Source organism: Nesoenas mayeri (assembly GCF_963082525.1).
Source record: "Nesoenas mayeri genome assembly, chromosome: 2".
Lineage (NCBI taxonomy): Eukaryota > Metazoa > Chordata > Aves > Columbiformes > Columbidae > Nesoenas > Nesoenas mayeri.
The window spans coordinates 118,179,726-118,205,652 of NC_137543.1; the positions used below are offsets into that span (position 1 = coordinate 118,179,726).

Consider the following 25,927-nt stretch of genomic DNA (forward strand, 5'->3'; position numbering starts at 1 on the left):
ATCTGCACCTGCAGTTTGTTATTCACTCTTTCTTTTGATTCAAGGGAAAAAAAGGATATAGTTTGATAACATTTGAGAAGCTTTCCAAATTCTCCTATTTCCTAAACACAAGCTAAATCATTAAATACACCTTAGGATTTCATTTTTCATAATTTCCTGTTACAGAGCACTTGCAAGGCAGGCATAAACTGGAATCGAGCCACAGCAACTCAGAAAATGCTAACAAAAAAAAATCCAGGCACATAATAAGCTGTATCCGAGACCACCATATTAATCTTAGTATCTTGCCTGTAATAGAAGAGATCCCAGTTTGCTTCTATTTTTATTCTTTGGCGTCGTTTCCTTAATATCACAGGCTTTTGAATAATGTTCTGCAAAAAAGCCAAATTTAAGAAGTCAGTAGAAACAGATATGCGCCATTTTCCTCTTTTAAATAAAAGATGAGGTTTTTTTACTCCTTTAAAAGCCACACTAAGTTAAGCCTCATTAATAAGGTCTTCTTTTCTAGCAAATAGTAGCAACAGACTTTCACAAGTGTTATTTAAGCCAAGTTAAATCATGCCAGAGAAACTTTCAGCTGTTTAACAAGTCATTAATTTAGAAGCAAGTTATCCCTGAGAAAAGCTTAGTTCCCATCACCATAAGCACTCACCAGCTCCAAAGCTCATGTATGGGGAAACCCACAACATAAATGCTTTGCTCTTGAAAAGAAATAACTAGAGCAAGTCACATAAATAAAGTCACAAACCAGACTTGGTCACTGAAAGGTTCCCTAGTTTGATCAAGCATGAAATCAATGTTACACACTCTATATAAAGTATTACATGCAAGCAGAAGTCTGAGCAACATAATCCACACAGGTGGCAGAGATACACGGACTCACCATATTGTTTCTGTCCTGATTGTGATGGAAAGTTGGAAGAAAAAGAAAAGTTACATTTAACAAGCCACATCCACTGAAGTAATTCAAAGTGGTAATACCAAACTTGCTACTACCTTTTTCAAGCTACACTTGCATATGTTTACTGTGAAATTAAACAGCTCAGAACTTCAGACAGAAAAATGATTGTTTAAACTCTGCATCTAGACAAGATGGTTCAAGTGCAATTTGCCATTCCACCGCTGTTTTCCACATTTCTCCATTAATACTTGGTTTTGAATCTAGTTCACCATTATTCTGGAGATAATACCTGTCAAATTTCTGCATCATAGCCCTTGAGCTAGATTTTACCAAGCTAAGGTTTTCCTAAACTAAAACTTATTGTTACATCAGATCAAGTACAAAGACAGGCATTTCCAATATTCTGCATTGCTCTTTTTGTCCTTCCTTGCATGTATAATAGTTTGTTTCATTTCCAGAATGCATAAAACCAGGCTTAGTCAGGAGACTAAAGTAAGTTATGGAAAACACCTTCTAATTCAAAGAGTTTGTCATACAGAACATGATGATAAAACTAAAGGAAAAAGGAAAGCAACAGTAAGAACTCAAGCAGAGCCTGAGCTACCTTCTTATAATGGCAGATCAAAACAGTCACTTATCACTTCAACCTTAACTGTAGTTAACTGTATAGGCTTATGTTGCAACTTAAGCACTGAAATACCTATATTCAAGGTAACACTCAGCTTCTTCAAGCAAGTTCCATAACTAAAATACCACCAGCACAAAGTACACCATTTTGGACACAAAGGATATTCATAGTGTCTTCCAAATGTAGTTTAAAAACTGGCTTTGCCACATTTCAAGGACTTTCCTGTTCTCCTGTATAATTATCTTGGAAGAAATGTATATAAGCTGCAGTCCAGTTTGATAAGGCTGGCTAAAGCAAGAACAAGCTAAAGCTTAATACATCTGCTGAAGGAATCCATCTGTCCACTTTACATTCTCCCTGGAATCCATTTCTAACCCAAGATGAAGAGTACTAAGAAGCTGAGAGTTTGCTAAAAGGAAGCAGAACTATTAAGTTTCTCACATTTCTGCACTTCTATTCCTGTCACACTTCCTTCTGATTTCATGGAGTTGTAGGTATTCTTCTATAAATTTAGTCAAGTTGCTATAACAAAGAACTTCAAATACTTTTACCTCTTTTTGAGCTATGCCCATTCTATCTCTCCAGTGCATCAAGACCAGATCCACCTTCTCTTTGGCAAATTTTTCAACCTCCTTCGCAGCTTTTCCAGCCAGTCTCTGCCACTCTGGCACTTTATTAAACTTGCCATACTGATCCTGCAGAATAAATCTTATTATTTATTTGCAGTTGCAGGTCTACCAATATATTTGATTCAGGTCAATGCAACAGTCAAGTCTCTGTATTATAACAGAAAAGTCACTATGAGCATACATCTATATAATTGAAGTAGTAAGCAAGCTGCATATACTTACAGTTGCAATTTTTAAGTTATCTCTAACATGCATCCTATCAGCATCTTTTTCAGGAACAGGCTCAGCACTGTCAAGGTATGCCAGCAAACCTGGTGGCTAAAAACATTTGAAACCAATATAAACACAGATGTGGCTAATAGAATAATACTCATCACATTCAGTAAGAAGATATTTCTTTAAATTAGAAATTTCAAAACAGTATTTACATTCTACTCTAAAGCAAGTACTTAAAGCTACAGCAGCTTTTTTGCTTTTATTAGTGAAATGCCACCATCCTCAACAGAACCATTCAATTAGCTTCAGTACAGCAGAGCTCTTGCCTGTATTCCATTTCTTAAAGGAGCACTTAATGAAGCTAAGGGCTGCAGGACAAAAAGACTTGATCCCACAGAAATATTGAGGAGCATGAATACTGTAACACTAGGATCCATCCATATCCTCTGATATGGATTGGATGTTGCATGTGACATTAGACATGAGATAGCCTTCCAGAAGACAGTGACCAAGATCAGGACAGTTTACTCTGCCAAAAATTAAGGAACTGCTATTTTGAGTTTTAAAGTGGGCATCTTTCCAGATTTAGCAATTCCTCACACACTGTGCTTTGAACTAGTTTTACTGATGCAACTTAAGCAAGAACTTTTCAGGAAACTCTAAGGGTGAAAGAACATAGGACCTATCAGTCCATATATAACTTTAATTATAAGGAAAGCAAGCTGGACAGGCATGAAAGCACAAACAGAACTGTTGCCTTAAGTTCTTGCTGACACTAAGCACTAGAGACTATGTTTACTATGTCTCCCACATTATTGTCCTTTTAATAAAGAAAAACAAGTCAGACACCTTATTTTTAAGTTTTGTGTCATACACCATTTTTTAAAGTGGCAGGAAAGTAAGAGAATCTGAGATGTTTTGTACTAGCCATCAACATCCTTTAAATAGCAGATGCCAGACTGTTGATCTCCCATGCTAGACTTCTCCCTTGGAGGGGAAAGGGGATATGTTTACCATATAGACTACCCCAAGCTTTCTAATACTACAAGCTCTCAGATTTTATTATTTCCCTACTCCATATCCCATTTTTACTCACCAAAATACGCTTCAACAAGTTCATAGCAGTTTTGTTCTCAGCTGTCCAGAGGCCAACCAAATGTCTACTTAACTGCCTGAAAAAGCCACCAAAATTAATGAACTGCAAGTTCACATTTTAAACAGGCTTTTAAATCACTAAACTGACACCCTTACCATGCTGGTGAAATGAAGATGAGCAAGAGCTTCGTGCTCTTGAGTGAGTAAGAGCACAAAGCATTATATTGTTCCAGTTCAAGTATATGCTTAGCATGCTTTAAAATGTTGCCTTTAAGAAGTTCCAGTGAAGTTAGTGGAACAGCAGCAGCACATGCTGGAGGATCTAGATCTCAAAAGAACACTTGAACAATAGAGTAGAAACTAATAATCTAATAACAAAGCTTAAGTTTAACTAGTCAATCTTAAATTAAAATTCAAGTTAAGAGTCTAGAAGCCATCAAGAACTGTTAACTGCTCTACGTGAAGCTCTTAATACATGTTATCAGCTACAAAAGCCTTTTTGGGAGCCTGTCTTCTACACTGCTTTCTGCCACCATTTGTCACTAGGGTTCTGCTACATTCAACTGACACACTGCTTACAAGCAAGTCATAAGTAGTAGCTTCAAACAGAACTAGTATGACAGAAGGTTTCAAACAAGCTCTCTCCTAGATGATACATGGTGGCAACAAGTTCCACTTGTCACTACCTTGCTTCAAAACTCTTTAAGCACTTCAGGAATGTGCAGCAAAAACTTCTATTCTATGGTCTCATATTAGGGTGGAAATAATTGAATTATCACTCATCCTCTTCTGCATAACCTCAGGCCAGTCTCAGAGCTCACAAATTCTACTGACTGTTGAATTCAGGGGATGATTTCTGCATGAGACTGCTCTCTCAGATGGAATTGGTGACCCTAACTGCATGCAAGAGGTCTGAGGTATGCACACCAGGATATATACAGTTGTATAACACAAGATGAACCTTTTTATAAGTTCCAGACATTCACCTTGCCTTTTCTTTCCCTGAGTGTTTTCAGAAAAAAAAAAAAACAACAAAAAAACCAAAAACTTGAGCCTCTAATGAGTAAGCAATTCAAGTTCCATTTCGGCAAAAAAATAAGTTTTATTAAGTGGCTGCAGTCTCAGCTGAAGTTTACTCCAACATACCAGCTGCTAAAGTAAAAATATTCTCCTAAAGAGCTGCAAGTTTTCTTCCCTGACCTCCCCACGTTTTTAGTATTAACTAGGCCATTGCTTAGACTTTTTAAAGATAATACATCAAGCGAGACTGACATACCTATTTGTAAGCATCCTCTGATCTGTGCTTATTGTAAACATAGCAGTGTGCAAGTGACGAGGTAAGGCACCTTCACTGAGAGCAAGATCTTGCATTTTGGTAGCAATTTCTTTGTCTCCTTCCTTTGGAAACAGGGCAAGATGATTACTAAAGAAAGAATCTTAGTTAAGCTGTTTTTATCTTAGTCTACAGTTCCAAGGCCTTCTTGACCATCAGTTATGTCAACTAATATGCAAAAGTCAGAAGCTATACTATAATGGGCTTTAAGTGCAAGCTCTCAACAGCAACTGATCAAAGTTGTAGTAAAGCCACAAACCAGATAATTGGTAGTTATATCTATGAGGACAGTAACTGGATAGAGTAAGACGCATGACTCCCATCATAGATCAGAAGGCTAGTAGTACATTTACAAGTACCATTTTCACACTGCAGTTGCAAATTAGGGTTAAACAAAGAATGACAGCCACGAGTAATTGCTTGTTGCTTGACTGGGGTCAACAGTAACTATTGAAGAGTAACTGCTGCAGTTCTGTTTAGACAGCCACATGGATAAGACTGTCACTCAGTCAAGAAAAAGCTTTTACTGCATTTACTTGCCCATGTCTCACTATAGTTCAAAAGACAGGAGTTGTAATAAACAGCACAGCAACTTTTAGCTAACATTATCAGAGATATCAATGGAAACTTGCAGATTTATAATACCTCTATTTCAAGTGTTCATTCACTTTCATTCCAAGAAACTACTAGACACACTTCAGATGCATAAGCCATTGCGATACAATGAGGCACTAACTGAAGCCCTGAATTTCAACACAGGAAGTGTCCAGAGTCAGTTGGCAAGGTCACCCTGCAACAATCACGAGCAGCCTTGGAGAAGTATGGACTTCGTCCATACATCATGTGGTATGGAAACTAACAAAAGCCAAATCATACTTTTTGAAGCAGAAAGAGCAAGAACAGAGGCTGACACCACTAGTCTGCTCTGGGACACTACTGCCTGCTAATCCCAGTCCCATTCCATCTGGCAATGCATCCCAGGAAACATGGCCTCTCCTCCTGGAGACACGCCCTTTGACATGCAGGAGAAGACCGGTGGCTCTGAAGTACGTGACTGAGCTACATACAACATTAACAGCCAAATCTTGACTGCAGTATGAGAACATGCAAGACACTACCTGATGTCCCAACTCACATGCCTTCCAAACCCCCAAGTGTAAGACAAAGCAAGTTGCTGTATTAAACCACTCACAATTAAGCAGGTGTTCTGTTCCCCATCTTCCCTCCACCCACCTCCACCAACAGAAGCTAACATAAGACTTCTACTGGTAAGCAATTGCACTTCCAAAATAGACAATACTTATTCAGCATGCTATCCCAAATAATACTGATAAAAATCTCACCTCTATTATTGCCTTCATTACCAAACCCGCTCCTTTCACAATTGCCATAGAAGGGTGCTAAAACAGAACATTGGTACAATAATTATCCAGGAAGAAAATTTGAAGATTAGATCATCTGTGATTCAGTTTCCTTAACTCATCTACACGGCTGTTCTACCTCCAGTTCTGGGCAAAAGTTAGTATTCCAGTTTTGTGAAAGCTAGTCCAACAAGAGTTCCTCCCTATACCTTTAAACCAGAATCTCTCATGCAACTATCAGATGGACTTCTTGGCACTGAACAATACTATATACCAGAGAAGCTGGAATAATGCTCAGGAAAATGGTCTAATAAATTCATGCTAACCAAGAAGCAGAAGAACATACTGTTTTTACAGAAGCGAAGTATTGACATTTTAGCTAAAAATCTTAGAATTCTTGCAGGTTTACTACTGAAAAGGATGTTACTCTTGTTTTGTAACTCTTAACTCATTTTACTGAGAAACTAAAAGGTGGCAGATTCTCCAAAGAGAGGAAAATCTGTGCATCTGCTGAATCTAGCTTAATATTTAACTGATGTTTTTATTTTAAAGTGTTTCTAGAAACAAGCCTTAGGCAGTCTATTCTACAACAATCTGGCATATCATTCACTATAGCATAACGACCTCAATCTGATATCTGAAAGTAAAGCGACAGGTCGCTAAAAAAACTCAGCAAGGTAGGAAAGGTTTAGGCACATTAACCAGCTGAACAGGAGACAAATTTGTCTTTCAAGAGAAACAGAAAAAGTCCATGTTCACTGACCACCTACGGTGTCTAATAATAATAATAAATATAAGAAATGTTACCTGAAAGAGCTTAAACAGTGTTCTTCCGTTAGACGCCACCATTTCCAACAACATGTCAAACTGCTGCCCCTCAGTAGTCTCACTATATGGAGCACATAGGGCAAATGTGAGGAAGTCCAGAAGTGAACTAATTACTAGGGCACCTGTCCCATGATCCTGAAATTAAGATGACACGTATTTAACATAGATATCATGTTTCTCCCCCACCCAAGAGTATTCATGCAAATTTTATTCAGTACTCATGATGCTTATGGTGCTCTTCCCTGTCATACCATGAAATAGCCTGCCAACAAAAATTACAAGTTCTGGCTTGTCAAATATGCCTTTACTCTGAATATGGCATTACTTTGGTAAAGTATTGGCTTTTAGAGCATATTGGAGATTCATGATCTTGTATACTGGTGTACTGTGAATTACTTTTTCTAGTTTTAATCCTGTAAGTACAAGTTCATACTACCCTTTCAGTTAAAAGGAACACCCAGTTTCCATATTAAACATGCAAACACTTGTTGCATGACACTCAAGTTCTTCAGTACAGACAGCTACATCCTATCCTGTTGAGAGCCAAACCTACTTAGAACAAGCTTCAGTGACAGACATAGCTGTGTTTTCTGCACTTCAACTTCAGGTACAAATATATTCAGAGATATAGCCAAGCGTGACAGAAGTGTTTTCATAGCAATTAGGAAAAGCACTTAAAGCAGCTGGTTGTTTTCAAAGTTTGACTTACCACATGGGAATTGAATTTCTCTAGTAGATTTTCTAGAAACTTCTTTGAAGAAAGAAGGGAAGCTTTGTTCAACTGCTCCTGCCTCAAGTCATAGTCATCATGCATGGGCTAAAAACAAAAAGAAAAAAACAGTATTCACTATGCAGTCACATTTCAGTCCTCAGTTCTTAACAGCTGTAGTGAAAAAGCCACACTCTGAAGCCATAAAAAGCACATCCAAGTTCAGTGGGAAGTCACCAGTCCCACAAGTCATTTCATGTTTGAGCATACTGCAACAGGGAAGGGAAGTCCCTATTTCTACGTTTTTCAGTAGACTAAAGTTCACACATTCCAAAATAAAATAATCCACAATTTAATACTTACACACATAAGAGCACAAAGCATGTCAATAGAGGCATGGGTTACTCCATCATTGTTCCTTTTAAGGGCTTTCACAACCTTCACTCCTAACCGTTCTCGAAATCTTTTGAAAAGAAAGCAAAACCACCAATATTAGAGAGGAAACAGAAAGCTTAGTTTTAAGATAAGTCCAATTGGGGACCAGAATTGCCTGCTCCCATTGCATTTGACAAGCCAGTACCTTGATGTTTACCTAACTTTGAGACTTCTTGGTAGGAAAACATTAATACTGTCTTCACTGTTAACTATATGCCCAGAGTACATTCACCAAAAGAAAGATGTACTTCTGTGATTACAGAAAAGTGATAGTATAGGACACTGTTCGCAGAGAAACAGAACTTTATGGAGGTCTCAGACTACCTATGTATGTTACTCTTCACATCATTAAGTTGCCCCATAATCCCATTTTCACCTTCAGAACATCAGGTAGTGTTTCTGCTTCCTTATGTCATCCAGTTAGGACACAAACTCCAAGCAGTCTGTATGTACTGTAGAAGTATAACTCAACATCCTAACATCAAGTTTTATCTCGTATTGAACTGAAGATAGCAATGGCATCAACATACTTTAAGAATGAAGAACTACCTACTTCAAGGATAGAAGGAACACTTCAGAAGTTTTTCCACTAAGAAAAACTATAAACCATATTTGACTCAAGGCAGAGAGTATTTAGCGAAGGAAGAATCAGCTTTACATCCTAATGATCATTTGGGATTCTCAGTTCACATTAAATCCTGATAACAGCCTCATACTACTGGAAGCAATCACGTACAGAGTCTTCCAGTCTTTTTCAGAAGTGAGGCTTAACCCCAGTTCTCATTCTTAAAGGTAATGCATCATCAAAAGCTCAATAACTGTTTTCACCTACTACTTCCAAGCTTGAAGAGACTTCTCACTTACTTTGGAAGCTGAGTAAAGGCAAGGAAGCCTGCTTTTGAAGCCACTAGTCGTCTTACTGCTTGGAATTGGCTTTCAAGCTCTGCATTAGATGCTGCAACATCTCCCTCTTGGGAGAGTAATGCTGTTATGGCGTTATTTATGAGTTTCTCCTTGTTTTCTGAGAACAGACCCTGGTTAAGAAATAATTATTAATATCTTCATGCATTAACAACATCTTAAGAGGATGGGCAGAGGATTCATTCTTACATCTTGTGTAACTGCATGTAGCACCCCACTGTAGGAAATGTTAGCATTGAACCTGAACACAGCATCTGCAAAGTTACCATCTGGAAGAAGACATAAAAGGTAAGTGCACATTACCTGACTCAATACCTCCATGTTTTAAAGAGCACTATAAAACCATGTAATAAGCATTAGCTTACTTGGAGGAGCAGCCAAAAACCTCAGATGAAGGCTCTCTACTTCTTCATCTACAGGCATACTGAGTAATCCCCAACGCTGGCCTTTGTGTGTGGGGGTCATTTTCACACAGACATCTCTATTACCAGAAGCTCTAACTCCATCCAACAAGCTTGCCAGGAGAGAATCTCTGGATTGGGAAAGAGACATACAAATACAATTTAGAAGATCAGAAAGTTGGTGCCAAAAAACCAAGCTATAAGAAAAATCAGAAAAAATATCAAGTGCAGAATGAAAGGCATTAATACTTGGAATCTCTTTCTAACACAGGTGCTAACAGCTACACCTCTGGAAGAAGTCACTAACTTTCCACTGTTCCTTTATTCACTGTAAGAATGGAGCTGTCTTGCACCCTTTATAGCCAGCTGCAGCCTTTCACTAAAGGGATCAACTCTAGATTATCTGTTAATGAGTTATACATGTTGCAAGCCAATTCACCCTTGTGCCTTCTGCAAAACCTCACTTAGCAGGATTAGACTGCATTACAACTGCAAGTGTGTTCAGAGACTAGTCTGTTGGCTGTTTTAAATAGAATCAACCAAGACCATCTCAAGCAGATAGCTCAAAGGGTTTACAGCCTTCGCACTTCCATATCATTTAAGCTGTACGCAGAAAAACAATGGTTAGCAGAATCAGGTTTTATCTAATTGGCCAACACCCCTACATGTTCATCAGAAAACTTCTAAACAGATTTGCTTTAAGTTACGATGAAGGCAGAGGGGAGAGATTTACACCCTGTAACAAATCTTGATTTGTAAGCAGCAGACCACTAGAATAGCAAGGCTTTGAGTTAATACTTCCAAGGGTCAGAGTTTATGAAAGCTGAGAAACTAGAAGCACTGCAATAGCAACTTCCATTTGAATTTATAACCCACAGGATCTCCAGTTACCTTTCTGTTGAAGAGTATTTCCGAATTTGTCCTTTGATAAATTCAATGGTAAAAAGCTGGGGGTTTTCACAGTCACATACAATTGCAAATACCTAAAAACAAGAGATATATAACACTGCTTCATTAATGTGTTCCTTATATACTACACAAATTAAAGCCATCCCATGTATACTACCGAATTCCTACTATGATAATCTTCTATTTGAAGAAGTGGTACTGAGGAAAGTTGCCTCTTACCTCGCCTAAGGGTTTCAAAGTTACAATGTTATAGGTAGCTGGATCTCGCTCAACTAAGCAAGCTTCTGTAAGTGCTAGTACTCTTTTCACAGGTTCCTTAAGAAAAAAGAAAGAAAAAAGTATTTTAAGAAACAGAATTCTTAGTACTTAAGAAGAACCAAGTGAGTTCAGTTTGATACCCTTACCAAGTGTCTTGATGTTATTTTTTGAACAACGAACTCTGCTAAAGATGTTACAGATTCATCATTGCTGTATTTTCCAAAGCGAAGATTCAAGTATTGCTCAAATTCTAGGGATTCTTTCCTTATTCGCAGAGAGATACCTATGAAATTGCCAGCATGCTCTATTGCACTTTTGATAATTTCCTCCCTCTGCTCAGATGCAAACAGGTGCTGCAAGTTTTGAGAAGAGGAAAAAATAAAAAGGTGAAAAATACAGTATAGCTTAAGAAATTACAGTTCCATAAATAACCCTCCACTATATACATAATAGTAAAGAAGCTTCCCAGCAACTGGGCTTGCCTTTGCTAAATGCATGGTATAAAGAGAAGAGAAATTTATTACACAAGAGATTCACTATTAAGTTTACATTTGCCTTTAAAAAAAAATCTATAGCAGCTATTCCTAAAGGATACCCTGCTATACATTAGTGTGCCATTAAAGTAAAAGTCTACATAACCTGCCTGTTCACCCTCATCAACAGAACCTGACAGTCTGGCAGGAATGAGGAGCCAGAGAACCCCAGTGGTATCCCCAGCTGCTGCTATCCAGCCTTGCTAGGCAAGGTTAGGGCAGCTCTAGAGGATAAACTATGTTGCTAGTTTTATGCCAGAGAAAAGCATGCTGCAGTACAAAAGATGTGGAAACCCTGATCTAGAGAACAGAGTCCTATTTTGTTAGTAGTGACTGAGGTACCTATATTTACATGAGTAACCATGATTTAATTCCTAAAGATCCATTTCAGATGTCTGCAGTATAGCACATAGAAACCCTTCTAAGATTTTGAAACCAATATTACACTGAAGTATTTCCCAAGCAAAGCAGTTGAATATCAGATCACAGGCCTAAAAAGGAAGTATCACCACTGATCAAATATTTCTGAACAGGATCCCTCCATCAGTTAGGTAGATCAGTAATACTGCCTGTCACTTCCAGTACTTAGAGAGATGTCAGGAAACTCCACAACCACATTACATTCATATTCACTACCCAATTATAAATAACTGAATATCTTTTGCTCTGTAGTTTTTAAAGATGTAAAATAAGCAAAAAAACCACCAACCCCACACATTGCTATCAAATATTTTAACTAATTTCCTCTGGAAAAGAGGTTCTAAAGCCTGTCCAAAAGCCTTGAGGCTCCACAGCTGGGTGCTAAAGATGCACATAGTTGTATGCTCAAATTATGTTGAAGCTTCATTATTAAATATGCAGCTATAAACATCCTAAGGACCATACCAAGCTGTTCTGTTTTAGTACTCACCAATCTACTAAATCCTCCATAGAGGATACAGAAGCCTCCCTGATAGCCAGCAATATCAACAAAGCCTTCAATGTTTCTGTAGTCATAGGAGCACAGGACTTTATTTGTTGCAGGATCAATTTGGTCAATACCTCCAGGAGTCACTTCCAGAATGACAGATTTCCTTGTATCACTCCAGTGATGTTTATAGCAGTTATACCTCTGCAGAGAGAGCTACTTTTAGACATCTACACACACTCCTTTACTACACGGCAATAGTTATTTTCCAGTCTAGTAAGCAGCGTGGGTGCAAAGTTTGAAAAAAATTATATAATTTTCCTTAATGATCTTATCTATGTTAAAAACACTATGAATCAAAGGAAAGTAGTTGTCAACTGACAAGAAAGTCACAGCTTAAACAAATACATTTTGAAGAGAGAACAGGAATCCCCAAACAGCTGCTCCAAAAGGAATTTTCTCTTGCTGCAGATGCTAGTCCACTCACAGACTGTGTGCATGGTAGTTAGACAAGGAAACAGCTATTGCACCAGATGCTGTTACTCTGCTCATCAGGACTAAATTAAGGTAAACTTATCACTATAGTGCAATTTTTTTCACCTCCTGCAGTCATATTCTATTACAAATACAGGCATACTGAAACCAGCAAAAGTTAAAGGTCTGTTCTAAACTACAGGAAGACGAAGGGGACACCCATATTCCAGCAGTGTTACTATGCTCATCACTGCAGATTTAATCTATGCAATACTTTAAGTGCTATCTTATGTAACAAGAAGACAACCAAATATAAAGTCCAGCTCTGTATATTGCGTTTCTTATTACTATATTACCAAGATTCATTAAATAGCAATCTTGACTTTAATCTGACCAACCAAAATCCTCCTAGGGAAAAAAAAAAAAATATTCCCACATCAAGTGTTCAGGATGTCATGCAAAAACTAAATTAGATTTAGAAAGTAAAGTGCTGGAACTAGTAAACATCAAATAATGCATCAAAGCTTATGTTCTTTTTCTTCTTCCACCTTACCAAATTAGAAAGCCCTTTATTTCAGCAGTAACATTCTAAGTTTTTGAGTGTACCACCATAAGACTGGGGCCAAGTGAAGAGGACTCAAATATTCTACTGCTGAAAAGGTTCCCATTGCTTTTGTACAAACCCTTAATTTTCTCTTCTCAAAGCAAGACTTCAGATTCAAATTTACAAAAGCTATTTTAGGTAGTGCATCTAGCACAAGCATAACATACATGAACAAAGTACTAGTCTTTAGATCATCTCATTAAACTACACATGATCCAGACAAGTCAGACACTTACCCGTCCTGTGATTTTTCCTTCTGAGAAGTCTGTCCTGAATCTCTGTTTTTAAAAAAGTTAACCATGAATGAATACAAATACAATAGTCCACCTATCCAGAAAGTCAACATTTAAGCTGACCCTGTTTGAAAGGACTCAAACTAAGCTTTCTTGACAGCTCACCATTCCATTGCATTTTAATGTATTCAGTATTTGTAGCTTTACTCATTATTTAAGAATCATGCACTAGTTGCTGCAACTGACACTAGATCAGGTTCATTAACATTACAGCTCAGACAACTTGCTTCCCTATTTTTTATGTAAGAAAGCACAGTAAACTACCACAAATGGTAATGATAGCCAAATACTTACTACTTGCTTGAATAGTAAAAAAAAAAAAATAAAAAAATAAAAGAAAAATCTTACCAGTGCCTCTGTAAGGAGTTCTGTTCTGTGTTCTGTGGAAAACTTAAGAGTTTCGGACTTTTTTCCACTCCCTTTGCGAAAAGTGAGACTAAATTCTGTTCCTTGTCCTTTTCCAACAGGAGCAATACTGCAGATATCTCCATAAGGCCACTAGGCAATTGAAAGTAATTAGGTTACACCATTAGTAATTTTAAAGCTACATCTTCTCCACTCAAAACCCCTTAGTACCTATAATAACTAATTGAGCTGTTGTAATGAAGCAATACCTAGCATGCTACATGACAGCTTTAGCTTGAGCTTCTTATTCAATACTCTGCAAAGTAAATAAGTGTCTCAACTCCCTTCAGGGACATAGCCTTAGAGTGATCAAAACTTATCCCAGTTCCCTGAGAACAGCACACCCAAAAGCAAACTACTGCTTATTGGCCAGTAAAGACAAATTGCCTAGAACTACAAAAACTATTGGATATTTGTAGAGTTAGTGAAGGCAACACCAGTTTTCTGCTTGTGTGCTTTTGCAGCATCTGCCATACCTTCTGATTTTGCCAAGATCTCAGACTAGAAAGTTTCTGAAGACTGAATGCTATTATTCACTCTGGAAAGTGAACGCAAATCACAAATAAACTCAAAATAGCCCTGTCCAAAAATAATAGTTACCTGATTTGTAACTTCCAGTGTGTTGGGATTGTATGTGGTGATGGCATGGGTTCCAACTGAAAAGACTCGCTTATACCTAGAACACAGAAGAGCATTCGTTTCTCCAGAAGTCACAGAAAAGTCATGTTGAATTGCAAAAATTATGTTAAGAAGCTACATACAAGTCAGTGTTAGGAAATTGATATGGAATTATATTTGTTGTTAGTTTGCAGTTTACTCTTAAAACGTTAATCTTCTCTGTTTTATATATTCATAAAGGGGACATACAAGTTAAATACTACTAAATAGATTTCCTTATGCATAGCTTTTCCTATGTTATTGGTTAAGTCAGGACCAAAAGACTCTTGAAACTTCCACTGGAAGGTACTCCCAGACCAGAATAAATTTTAAAAGCACTACACAGTTAGAAAGAAATACATTCATGCAATACTCTATATAAAGTGTCTGTTTGAAGTCATCTCAGACAACAGCTGTAACATGAAATAATCCAATTTACACATCTGGTCACAATACTGTAACAAGACAAAGTGTTACTATGGCCAAGCCTAATTTTATTCAACTTGAGGAAAACTAGACTACTAAACTCTGATTTGGATCACTGAATCTGTAGTTCAATATGCAGCTAGTCATTGTACATTGATCTCACAGACATGTTAACCGCCACAGTGCTTGAAGAACAGCTGTAGCAACATAGTTGCATTTCAGGCATAACAGAAACAAGAAGCAGTAAGCCAAAGCGAAGAAATTCAGATACATCAAATGTGAAACGGAAGCCTTACCATGGTTTCATTTCCTAGACAACCTTCATAGCACATCCTGAAACAACTCTATATAAAGAGACTATTTACATATTTCTGAATCAGAAAGTTTTGCAACACAAGTAACCAGAGTTTGAAACAATAGATTATTACTAATCCCTTACTACTTGTACAAACTTCTTCTAGGGTACTTCTATCTGAGGCAGTCCTGCCCAGAATGTCAAGCCAAACCTGAACCAGGGCCAGTTCTAGCAACTGTCTCTGACCAAAGAAACGGGATCTGAATATGGATGTCTTTCTTGAACTTGAACCAAATAAAATACTTCAGCTGGTTGTCTGTATTAAAACTGATTCAGTGTAGCAATTTCAGTTTCAGTTCTGACTATGCTGTGAGTTTGCTAAGGAAGAACAGAATAGGACCAACCAGATGGCTGACTAAGCTGGATCTGTGCCATACTAGACACTGCATCAAGAAGCAGGGCGTTTCTTCCCTCTTTCTCTACATTCTTGTGTTGTAAAATGCAGGTCAAGAGAAGTTGTAGTAATCAAGCAGAACATTTGAAGTTATTCTGACTGCTAGCAGTTCCACTATTTTCAGTCTGTCAAAGAATGCTCTTGTTCTCAGATCATAGAAAAATCCTCTGAACACATCAACTGCTGCCTCTCCTCTTGTTGCAAAAATTAGGTAGCTATTCAGTCTCTTATATGATTTACAAATAAGGCTCATTTATGCTGTTCTAAAGAACTTAAATCTTATCACAAGTAATAAAGCACTTTATTACTTGTTTAAGGTTTTGGTTACTCACTTAACATACTAAAAAGCTTCACAGTACTTTGCGGTAGAATGAGGATCTGCAACGATCACACATAATTGAAGATCCGTTTCCAAACATCATAGCCACTTCCTTTTCTCCCCTCATCCTCAAACCAGCATTTCAAGACCTACGAAGGATATTTAATACCCAGCATTCTTAATGTGTGATGTGACAAGGAACACAAGGCAGAACAGCAGATTTGCCAAGTTACTATTTCCTTCATCTCACTTCCCTAGGCAAATTCAGAAGACCAAAGTCTTGTTGCACAAACAGAAGAAACTCAGAAGTCAGTTCGTACATGTGGCTTACACATTTGCAGTACAGTCTAACACCAAGCTATTTTGAGAAAAATTCAAAACAAATGTCCTCTTCCCAGTAAAAAGGCTACTGCCTATTCACTAGTTTCTTAGAAGCACTGTAGAAGTTCCAAGTCAAACTGGTTTTGTTCGGTTGTTTTTGTTTTTTGTTTTTTTTTTAAATCAGGATGAACCTGGTAGACCAATTTCATACAACCACACTCAAAAGAAAGACAGTGTTCATTATTTTTACAGAACGACAGATGAAGCAACCTGATCTAATTAAAGATCTCTGCTCATTGCAGGGGGGTTGGACTAAATGACCTTTGAAGACCCCTTCCAACACAAAGTATTCTAGGATTCTATTCTCATCATCTGTACTACTAGAAAATACTTTCACTGCCATACACACAGCCTGTATTCAGCAAGGTGACAAATCATATGAATAGTCAAAGTGATTCAGGCTCATTTAGCACTACACATTAAGTTACTGCCTTTTTATATTATCCATAGATTATACTGAGAATGTGTAACTAAGAACTGAGAAGACTTAAGTGTTCAAATATAAGCTTACTAAAAATCATATAAGCTTCTGCTGCAACCCAAGAGGCAACTACTCACAAAATACTCCCTCTCCATCATGTGAAAACTAAAGTGCCACTGAATTTTTAAACTAAGCCTGGTTTAGACTTTAAACTTAGTTTGACATTTTATAAGACTTGATAGTTTATCAGAACAGTACTGCCAAAGTTCAAGATCAAACTACTCTAACTTCAACAGCTTGCATTATGTAGGAACAGGCTCTTTAACAGAAGGCATTGAGCAAGAAAAGCATTTTGAGTTCTACATATTTCATTTTCACCAAGTGGCTCAAATTGTATGCACACTAAATTTGCATATACATCACAGGACCTTCAAAGGAAAAGACCAGGTATTTTCTGTTGGGCAACAGAAAGATAAATAGGGAAAACTGTTCTAACTTTCTACCCCAATATAGTATATTATGATCACTAAAGGAAACGGTTTATTCACTCGTGTCCACATAAATCCAAACACATGGATCTTAACTCATGAAAGACTCAATTTACACAAGTTGAGTTAAAAATTCTAATGAAGTAGAACTTAATATTAAACTATTTATTTCAAGTCAATCAAGAATGTGTTGTGATAGAACAAAGATTTTGCCCTCAGACAGCTGCTCAGTCTACTCTGGACTTTGAACTACCCAGGGCTTTAATTTTTACTGACAAAAAGGCAGGGAGCTCTTGGATTATACACTGAAGCAATTTCATGGCTCTTCAAAGCAAAATTGAGAAAGAACTGCGGCTGTCACTTCCTGCAATCCCATTCTTTCCTTTCCAGCATTCACTAACTTAGATAGGAAGAATTCAGGAAGTAACTATCAGTACACAGCCAGAGAAGAAAAAAAAAAAAAAAACCACAAAAAAACCAAAACCCACAAATAAAACCAAACAAAAAAACAACCAAAAAACCAACAAATAAAACCACCACACTAGTTTCAACTTATTGGTCAAACAACAGAGTCAGACCTCATCTGTCACCATAACCATTAAAATAAAACAGAACTCATGATCCTGAGGTACAGACAATGTACCTCCTGTTCTGTTGATGTTTAGGTAGCAAGGAAAAAAATCCCAGTTCCACAGCACTGCTATGCATGTAAGGAGGAACAATGGGTAGGGATACCAAAGAAAGTCCTATGAAACTTTAAAAAGTATGCATAACAGCTATATTCAAACACAGTACAGTACATACCAATTATGATAGTTTAATGGACAGTTTCATTAGAAGTTCCCTAGCTTTTGCAGACAGAGGCATCACTGAAAATTCATGTATAGATATGAGACCCCCCATAACAGATAAAGTTTATTTCTAGTAACAGAAGTCTTCAAATAATCTCAGCTAGTAGTTTAACAGATAATCTATTAAACAACATGTTAAGAACATATGTGGACTAGTGACCCTCATCTATTAAAGCACAAAAGACACTAGTCCTCCAAGAATCTGTTCTGAAAAGAAGCACTTCCACTCGAAAATCAGTGCTTTATATAGTAAATCCAAGAGACAGAGAAGCTGAGCAAGTCAGGTGGTCATGTCAGAGTTACACTGAAGTGTAGCAACATGCACAGAGGAAGGCTAAGACCCAGTGTTTAAAAAACAAACTGATGCTAAGGAAAATACATTCAGTTCGGAGACTGCACAGCAGGAGCCTTTAGTTCAATCTTCAACTATCATTACAGGAACTATGCAGTTAAATCCAATAAGGAGAGGAGAAATGTTATGCAATACACACACACAAAAAGCACAACCCAAACAAACTTTAAATTACTTACTTTCCCCTCCATGAATGTTTTGTTGTGTAGAAACAGGCAAGATCTCTGTTTTCTCTAATTATGTTCATTCTGTGCCAAGACCTGAAAACAAAAGAGACATCCTATTAGTACTCACAATTTTCATTTAAAACCAAAGTTCACTAATCATCAATATGCTTCAAGACAAAAATACTTGGTTTTTAAACACTTAAGTCACTTCTTTGTCAATTCCACACAATGAAATATTAGGAATACTTACATTTATCAAACAATTCACAGACTAAGTTGCATAAGGAGATGAACATAATTACTATGTTTCCTCACTGATTTTGTTATACCAGTTACTCTTTAACAGTACCAGAGTACAGTAATTTATGCCCTATTACTTGCCATATTATCGCAATCGCACTACTTTTGCTGCATCTTCGCACATTCAGATTCAAGTGCATTTTAGGTTATCGTCAGAACACTTAACTCCTGAAAATTCTACAATATCAAAATAATCTGAGTGCCCTGCATCCACAACGCCAGCTATGCCAGATTATTATTGCCATTTTTTAAAAAATAAATGGCAAGGGGAAATCTGGACAGATAGAACAGCTTATTTTCCAGTCTGAAATGGAATTTGAAGTTGAGAAACTTACTTATTAGCTAAGCATTGCTATTAAAGAGCTGACTAAGTACCATTTCTGTGCTGTAAAAGTTTAAGCAATCCCATTGCTAACAACTCAATGTGCTTATTTCACACATGAATACCTATTCCCCAAACGCATGAATTTAGTGAAACTTGCCCACGACTGCTTGACTGGATCACTGCTTTAGGAGCTGCTAAGTTCTAAGGAATGTTTCTGAACACTAAACACTATATTCCATGATTGAAACGGATGCATGTTGACACTTGAGAAATTAACCTCCCTTTTACTTCACTTTGCTGTTATTACATATGCAAGGCACCAAAGTGGACATACCCTGATCAAATTGCAAGAGTGAAGTTGTCAGTCTCAGTTTACTGCTACAGCATTAGTTTTCTTTTCAAATGTGTCAGAACAGGCTTCTCTGCTCTTGATTACAGACTAGTACCACTCTCAAGTTCACAACATTAACGCAGTGGCATCCCCAAAACACCACATGCTTAAGAAGCTACTCTGCAATAATTCATATTCATAGCTTGCATGGAACAATGCTAGAGTAATCCAGTCCCAGTCAATACCCCACTAAAAGTTAAGACTACAACCCCAGTCTTCTTTTTACACTCAGCTAACTTGATTTGGCAAAGGAAGATTTCTCATTTTGAGACGGATGACTTGTAGCATTAGCTCACTGCTAATTTCTGCCCTCTACAACTTCAGGCTATTTTCTTTCTGAGCAAAGGCTGTAGCAGTTATGTAGACACACACATGAAGAATGGATAGCCTGACTGAAATGAACCTGAGAATTCCTTCCCTCAGGTGAAGAACCAGCACCATCATCACTACCTACTATAGAGGAATTGTGGTACTGCCTCTAGAAAAAGAGAAAAGAAGCATTTACATATTTCAATGTCTCAATTTTTGAGTTAAACCTTCAGAGTTAATATGTCACTGACTTGTGACACACTCAATTCTCTAAATCCAGTTTTTGAAAGAAAAGTTTCAAGAGGGGCAAGATATGCAACAGCATTATTCCTGGCATTCTCCATTTTGCCTATTTTAAGAACTTCACTGTATTAATTATTGCCACGTATAAGCATCAAAACACTCTGTCCAAACTACACAGATCTTACTGTATAATAACACACTTTAGTTCTCATAATTTTGTGCTTTAAATTTAACTTTCAGAACACAGCACCAGATACTCAGTCTTCATACCTCCTTCTAAGCCATTTTCTTGACATGGACCAATGTATTAGTAAAAAAAAAAAAAAAAAAAAAAAAAAAAAAAAGCTTATAAAAAGACTAGCTTCACTAAGTACAGGATTATAAAACTTATTTATCTGCAATTCCAGTTTTGCCAACACCAGACTACACTGACCAGCTCCATTAAGTCTCCCAGACCTGAACACTATCCAGAGTATTTAAAGCAAGATGTTCTCACACTTGTAAATATCTAGTCTTAATAATACTGAACTGAGAAACACTCATTTATGAACCAGTTGCTTCCATTACTTTTATCACCAGCATCTAGCTAGACTCAGGATACTGATGCACAAAGTATTTTATATGCACTTGAAGTGACAAATGGACCAGACTGCCTTTTTTGTTTAGATTAAAACTATTAAAATCATTAAGCTTTGATGCTTTACTCATTCTGCTTCTTCTCCCACTGAGAAGACTAGCACAGAGGTAATATATGCCAAAATCTAGTAACAATTGATTCTTGTACACATTTCCCTGCAGTTTAACAGAGAACAAGGCTAACAATAGCCTAGTGTTCTGAGCTGCTATGTTGAGGTCCAGCAATCATTTCGCAGTTATCTTTGGTTCCACAGCAAAAGCAAGATGAAAAAAAATAGTTCATGCCAAAGACAAAGACTTTTTAGAAGAAACCAAGAAGTTTTCTTCCATCACTCATTCCTGCAGAACCAGTGTGGCATCACTCTGGCTATACTATCTACAATGTGATACATTGTAATTTTAGTACCAGAGATAGTATAACCATTGAGTTGGCAGAGCACATCAAGTTATATTATTAATCAAGTTTAGACATATTGCCAGTGTAAGGTATAGCAGCCTGCATAGTTGTATCATATTAATTACCCAAAATAAGAGAACATTCTTATTGTCACCTTTACCTCTCCTTCCTTGAGACATTTCTTAAAAGTTGACCAATTTGACACAAAAGTTTAGTTAAATTCTTTATTTCACCTACAAAAGCATCCCGGGCAATAAAGTCCCAATTTTAATTATCATCTTAGTGTCCTGAGTTATTTCACAATAGAAAACATAGCTTCAAAGCTTATTTCAAACATATTGCAGCACAGCCATTGGATATCCCATACTCATGGCCCTCAAAGGTTTAGTACTAGAGAAACACCTAGTTCAGTTGTTCTATTTCTGCTGGAGCTGAGGCAACAAGTACTTTGAAAGCAGCAGCTTATAAACATTTCATCTGGTTTAGAGCAGAAGCATGCTGAATGCAACATATAGTCAAATGATCTGAGGTTCCTGCAGGCAAAATATTGTCCATGACTTGCAGCTTCTTTTGGGAGTTTAACTAAAGCCCTCCCCCAATACATGGGGATGTTAATTAGCTTTTACACAAGACAGAACTTCAGCAAAGCTTTCCTATTTGGTTCTTGTAGTACTGCAAGTAGCAATGAAACAGATTTCGGTGGAAGAGCTGAAACCACATTTTTGTGTGCTGCATGGACCAGAAATAGCAACCCCTAAAATTAAAGGGCCTGAACTGCTGCCAGAACTCCCCCTGCCTCAGAATTTAAGCTACACGAATAGGTATATTACACAAGCTATGTTCAACTTGCATACGCTTTCCACTTTTCCAGGATCTCACATTCTTCAGACAAAGTTACCATCTGGGAAAGCAGAATCTATTTCAGGAAACAGAGACAAGTCAGTCTCAAACCAATACTTGAAGAGTTAGAAACAAAGCTGTGACCTTGCACATTTCAAAGCAATAGGCATAGCTGTAGCTACATACAAGCATTCCTTAGTTTAAATAAATTCAGAATCTTGGACATGGGTTCAAAGTTTAGTGCAGAATTCAGACTGACTTTTTTTCCTGATCATATAACTCCTCTACTATTACAAAGTGAAGGTTTAACCCATGCTGAGGTACCACTTCAAAGCCACAAACAGTATTATTATTCTATTTCACTGGAGGGAGGAGGAAGAGAAATGCTGATAAGAAACTGAGATTTCTTGGGTGGAAGAGGAATGCTGCTAAACTGAGATTTCTTTTTAAAAATATATTCCAGCGAGGCTAAATACTAGGTAAAGTTCCTGGCACGTCAATACACAGGGACAGATACTTGTATCTAGTTCAAGCATGACTTTCCTGAGAGAGAAAAGACATCAAGAGGAGAAAAACAGGGATCAACTGGAAACAAATGAGAGCAAGGCACTGAAAAAACACACAATTCTGTTAATCTGTAGTTCTACATAGCTAGCTTTTAGCTTAACAGTATGGAGCCTGATTTTCAGTCATCTACTCATGTGTAGTTTTAAAAGCATTATTTAAATTAATGAGCTTTTCTGCACTGAAATGCTTCAGTTGCCTAGGTTGTATCTGCCTCTTTCACCGCTGTGTGCTCTAACTGGCAGAGTTTTGCCTTCAGACAAAGTCTTTTTAACAAACACTACACTTTTTCCTCTTCTCTAAAAGATTCTCTCCTCTTGAAATACTACAGCCTAATAAACTGTGGAAACTGAGATTTAATCTGTTGTGCAGCCCTTTTTGTAAAAGGAGAAAGATGAGACCCAGCAGATTCCTAAGCAGGTTAGTGCAACCTGCCTCCATGACAGCAGCATCATCACCTTCAACAGTCTAGGAAATAAAAAGGCTGAGAATTTCAAACATAATGCTACCAGAAATGATGGTGATGACATTAGTGTCCATCCTCCAGCCAGTTCCCTCAGTGAGCACCAGCGCTGAGAATAACCAGAATCTTTCACACCTTTTTTCTTTTCCATTTACATTAGCACTCTGCTGTATCGATAAACTAAACTCATTCACCAGCTAAAGAGGAAAGTATCGGAACAAAAGGGTTTACTTGCTAATGAGGGAAAGAAAAAAAAGGGGTTTTTTTTAGCACAAGAATATTTTTGGAAGCAAATTGAGAAGTTAAAGAGTTGAAGGTTAACACTTCAAGATACAGTTGAATGCCAACTGGAGATTTATTTTATTATGTCAGTAAGCTTCACTTATTGAGCTTCAAATACAAGCTAAAAGTCACCTCAATCTGAAAGCACAGATCTGGCCCTTCAGATCAATCCCCAGCATACCACTTAAAATCTGGTGCATGGTGATTCAGTCCTTCAGGACAAATATGTGTTTGGAAACTATGAAAAATAGCACATGATACCCAGAGGAGCAAGCAATACTTATGAAATAAATCTTTTTACAAATTCATTCCAGCAAGACTAAAATACAAGGTAAAGTTCCTGGAAAGTTTATACTACAGGGATAGATTCTCAGCTCTGACTCTAACCACTTAGAAATGTGTTGCAAGTGGAAAAAAACCTGTCAGTAACAATGGAAAGGAGTCATTAATTTCTGGTTAAGTGTTCTGACATTTGTCTGCCTATAGCAGGCAGGAATTAGACCAAGATGCATATGTAGAAACTGAAGCAGGCTAGGGCCAAGCATTGTTTTTACCTCTGTACTAGTGGTCTTGTTATTTGGAACTAAGCGACAGACTGAACAGCATCCTCCTAACTCAATTCAAAGCTGAAACTTGAGTCACTAGCAGTCTGACATCCTGCCTTTTCTACATATCTCACTACATGCAAGTAGCCTATGTAGACAATCTTCTAATTATCAAAAGAAAAAAGCTTCAACTTTAAAGAACTTAAGCTCCAAAACAAGGAACGTTTTCTTAAATAGAGAATTATTTAACTAGTGCTGAGTACTAAGAAACAAGGCTGCTATCTACTCAACTTTATCTCCTCAGTTTCACTGCCATAGATCTTATTTGTGAAGGAGCACAACAGAAAAACATAAAACTCACTTCAGATTACATTAACTTCAAAAGCAACCACAGAGCAGAGAATAAGCACACTAATAAGAACACTCCAAGTGAACTTATATGCCGTCTTCTGCCTAAACAGCATGCTCTAATGCTCCCTATGCTTGATAGCATCAAGCTGAAAATAGGAAAAAACCTCCCACCCAAACTGAAGGACTAAGACACCATTTTTACCACCCAGAGTTTGGCCCTCAGTAAAGACACAGCTATCAAGGTGCAAGCTCCATGCTGACAGGAAAATCTATCCCAAAGACTGCTGGCAGCTCACTGCAGACAGAAAACCATTTAGTATACCGACTTGTTTTGACTTTCAGAACACAAAGAGCAAGCAAAATGCATCCATGGGAGAAATTAAAAACCACCTGGAAAAATAACCACATTAAGGGTAGATTTTCTGAAAGACACATTTAGTTCTGCTTATGCTCTTCAGCCACACTATAACCACTTGAAAAAAAGAAATAAAATCTCATGTTTGTGAGAGCAAGTTTCCTTCTCATGTCTCCCATCCTTCATAAATTACTTCCCAAAGCATCTCATGATGGGTATGTTTTGACCCGAGGCCAAGAGGAGAAAAATAACGTATCTTTTCCTAATGGACGCGCTAGTACTCATTTAGAAAAAAACAGGACAAATGTTGCCCCGTGGCTACACAAGCTGCATCAGGTGCACATTCAGCGAAGCACCAGGCAGGCTGAGGCTAAAGAAAAGCTACAGGAAGAGAAGCCTTGAGAGTGGCTTGTAACAACCCAGGTACCTCAGCTGGGGATCAGGCCCGCCCGGGTTCACCGCCCCAGGCCAGGGCCGCCCCCGCCGCCACCCTCTCACCCGTCCAGGCTGGACGAGGAGCGGGGGCTTCGCCGGCGGAAGGATCCGTGCCCGGGCGGCAGCGAGCGCGGGCTCCAGACCGGCCCCCACTCCCTCACAGCCCAACGGCGGGGCGCGCCCCGCACCCACCCGGCCCCCAGCAGCACCTCGGTGCCCCAGGGCCCCGCCCGAGGCTGTGGAAGGAGGCGGGGGCCGCCGCCGCCCCCTCACCTCCCCCGCCACTGGGATTTACCTGGCCAGGGAGCCCGCGCTGCCCGGACCTGCCCCCACCAGCGCTGCGCTTCCCGCCGCTGCCGGCGATAAGGGTGAAGGGCCACCGAGCGGAGCCCTCGCCCCTCACCCTCCACCGGGCCAGGCGGCAGCCGCTACACCTCTCCAACTCCCTCAGAGTCTGGCGCTGGAGGCCGCCATCTTAGCTCCGGCAGCGAGACCGCCCTCTCGACGCAGCCGCCGTCAAGCCCGGGGCCGTCACGGGACGCGGTCAGCTGATGTAGCCCCTCCTTACCCGCACCTCCCGCGGCCGCGCCGGCCCCGCCGGCGAAGCCGCCCCTTGCCCGCTCCCCTGCCCTGCCCTGCAGGGAACCAGAGCGGGTCGGGCGGGGGGGCTCCTTGCGCATGCGCAAAGCCGTGGGGTGCGGAGTTCCCCGTTGCTTCCCCGTCACCTCAGACCTTGGCAGGGAGGAGGGTCGGGCGGGGCCAGCAAGGGGCGGGCTGAGGCGCGGCGGGCGGAGCTGCTGAGGGGAGAGGTTGGAGCTGTGGCGATGGCGGGGCAGAGTG

The 25,927-nt window shown here is 38.7% G+C and overlaps 1 protein-coding gene across 2 annotated transcripts in view; it reads right to left on the minus strand.

Annotated features, from left to right (window-relative positions):
• DNAJC13 (DnaJ heat shock protein family (Hsp40) member C13) overlaps window positions 1-25,616 on the minus strand; it is a 55,734-nt gene extending 30,118 nt beyond the window's left edge. For both annotated transcript variants that reach the window (XM_080364266.1, XM_080364265.1), the window contains exons 1-21: window positions 25,383-25,616; window positions 18,664-18,744; window positions 14,441-14,516; window positions 13,784-13,933; window positions 13,379-13,420; window positions 12,068-12,268; window positions 10,771-10,977; window positions 10,586-10,681; window positions 10,349-10,440; window positions 9,422-9,588; window positions 9,246-9,325; window positions 9,000-9,169; window positions 8,064-8,163; window positions 7,701-7,808; window positions 6,971-7,126; window positions 6,146-6,202; window positions 4,746-4,867; window positions 3,471-3,546; window positions 2,381-2,476; window positions 2,066-2,224; window positions 289-371 (exon numbers count right to left, since the gene is read on the minus strand). In XM_080364266.1, the coding sequence (XP_080220392.1) occupies window positions 289-371; window positions 2,066-2,224; window positions 2,381-2,476; window positions 3,471-3,546; window positions 4,746-4,867; window positions 6,146-6,202; window positions 6,971-7,126; window positions 7,701-7,808; window positions 8,064-8,163; window positions 9,000-9,169; window positions 9,246-9,325; window positions 9,422-9,588; window positions 10,349-10,440; window positions 10,586-10,681; window positions 10,771-10,977; window positions 12,068-12,268; window positions 13,379-13,420; window positions 13,784-13,933; window positions 14,441-14,516; window positions 18,664-18,731 (2,306 nt within the window). In that variant the 5' untranslated portion in view covers window positions 18,732-18,744; window positions 25,383-25,616. The remainder of the gene's footprint in view (window positions 1-288; window positions 372-2,065; window positions 2,225-2,380; window positions 2,477-3,470; window positions 3,547-4,745; window positions 4,868-6,145; window positions 6,203-6,970; window positions 7,127-7,700; window positions 7,809-8,063; window positions 8,164-8,999; window positions 9,170-9,245; window positions 9,326-9,421; window positions 9,589-10,348; window positions 10,441-10,585; window positions 10,682-10,770; window positions 10,978-12,067; window positions 12,269-13,378; window positions 13,421-13,783; window positions 13,934-14,440; window positions 14,517-18,663; window positions 18,745-25,382) is intronic.
• Window positions 25,617-25,927: the final 311 nt, after the last annotated feature.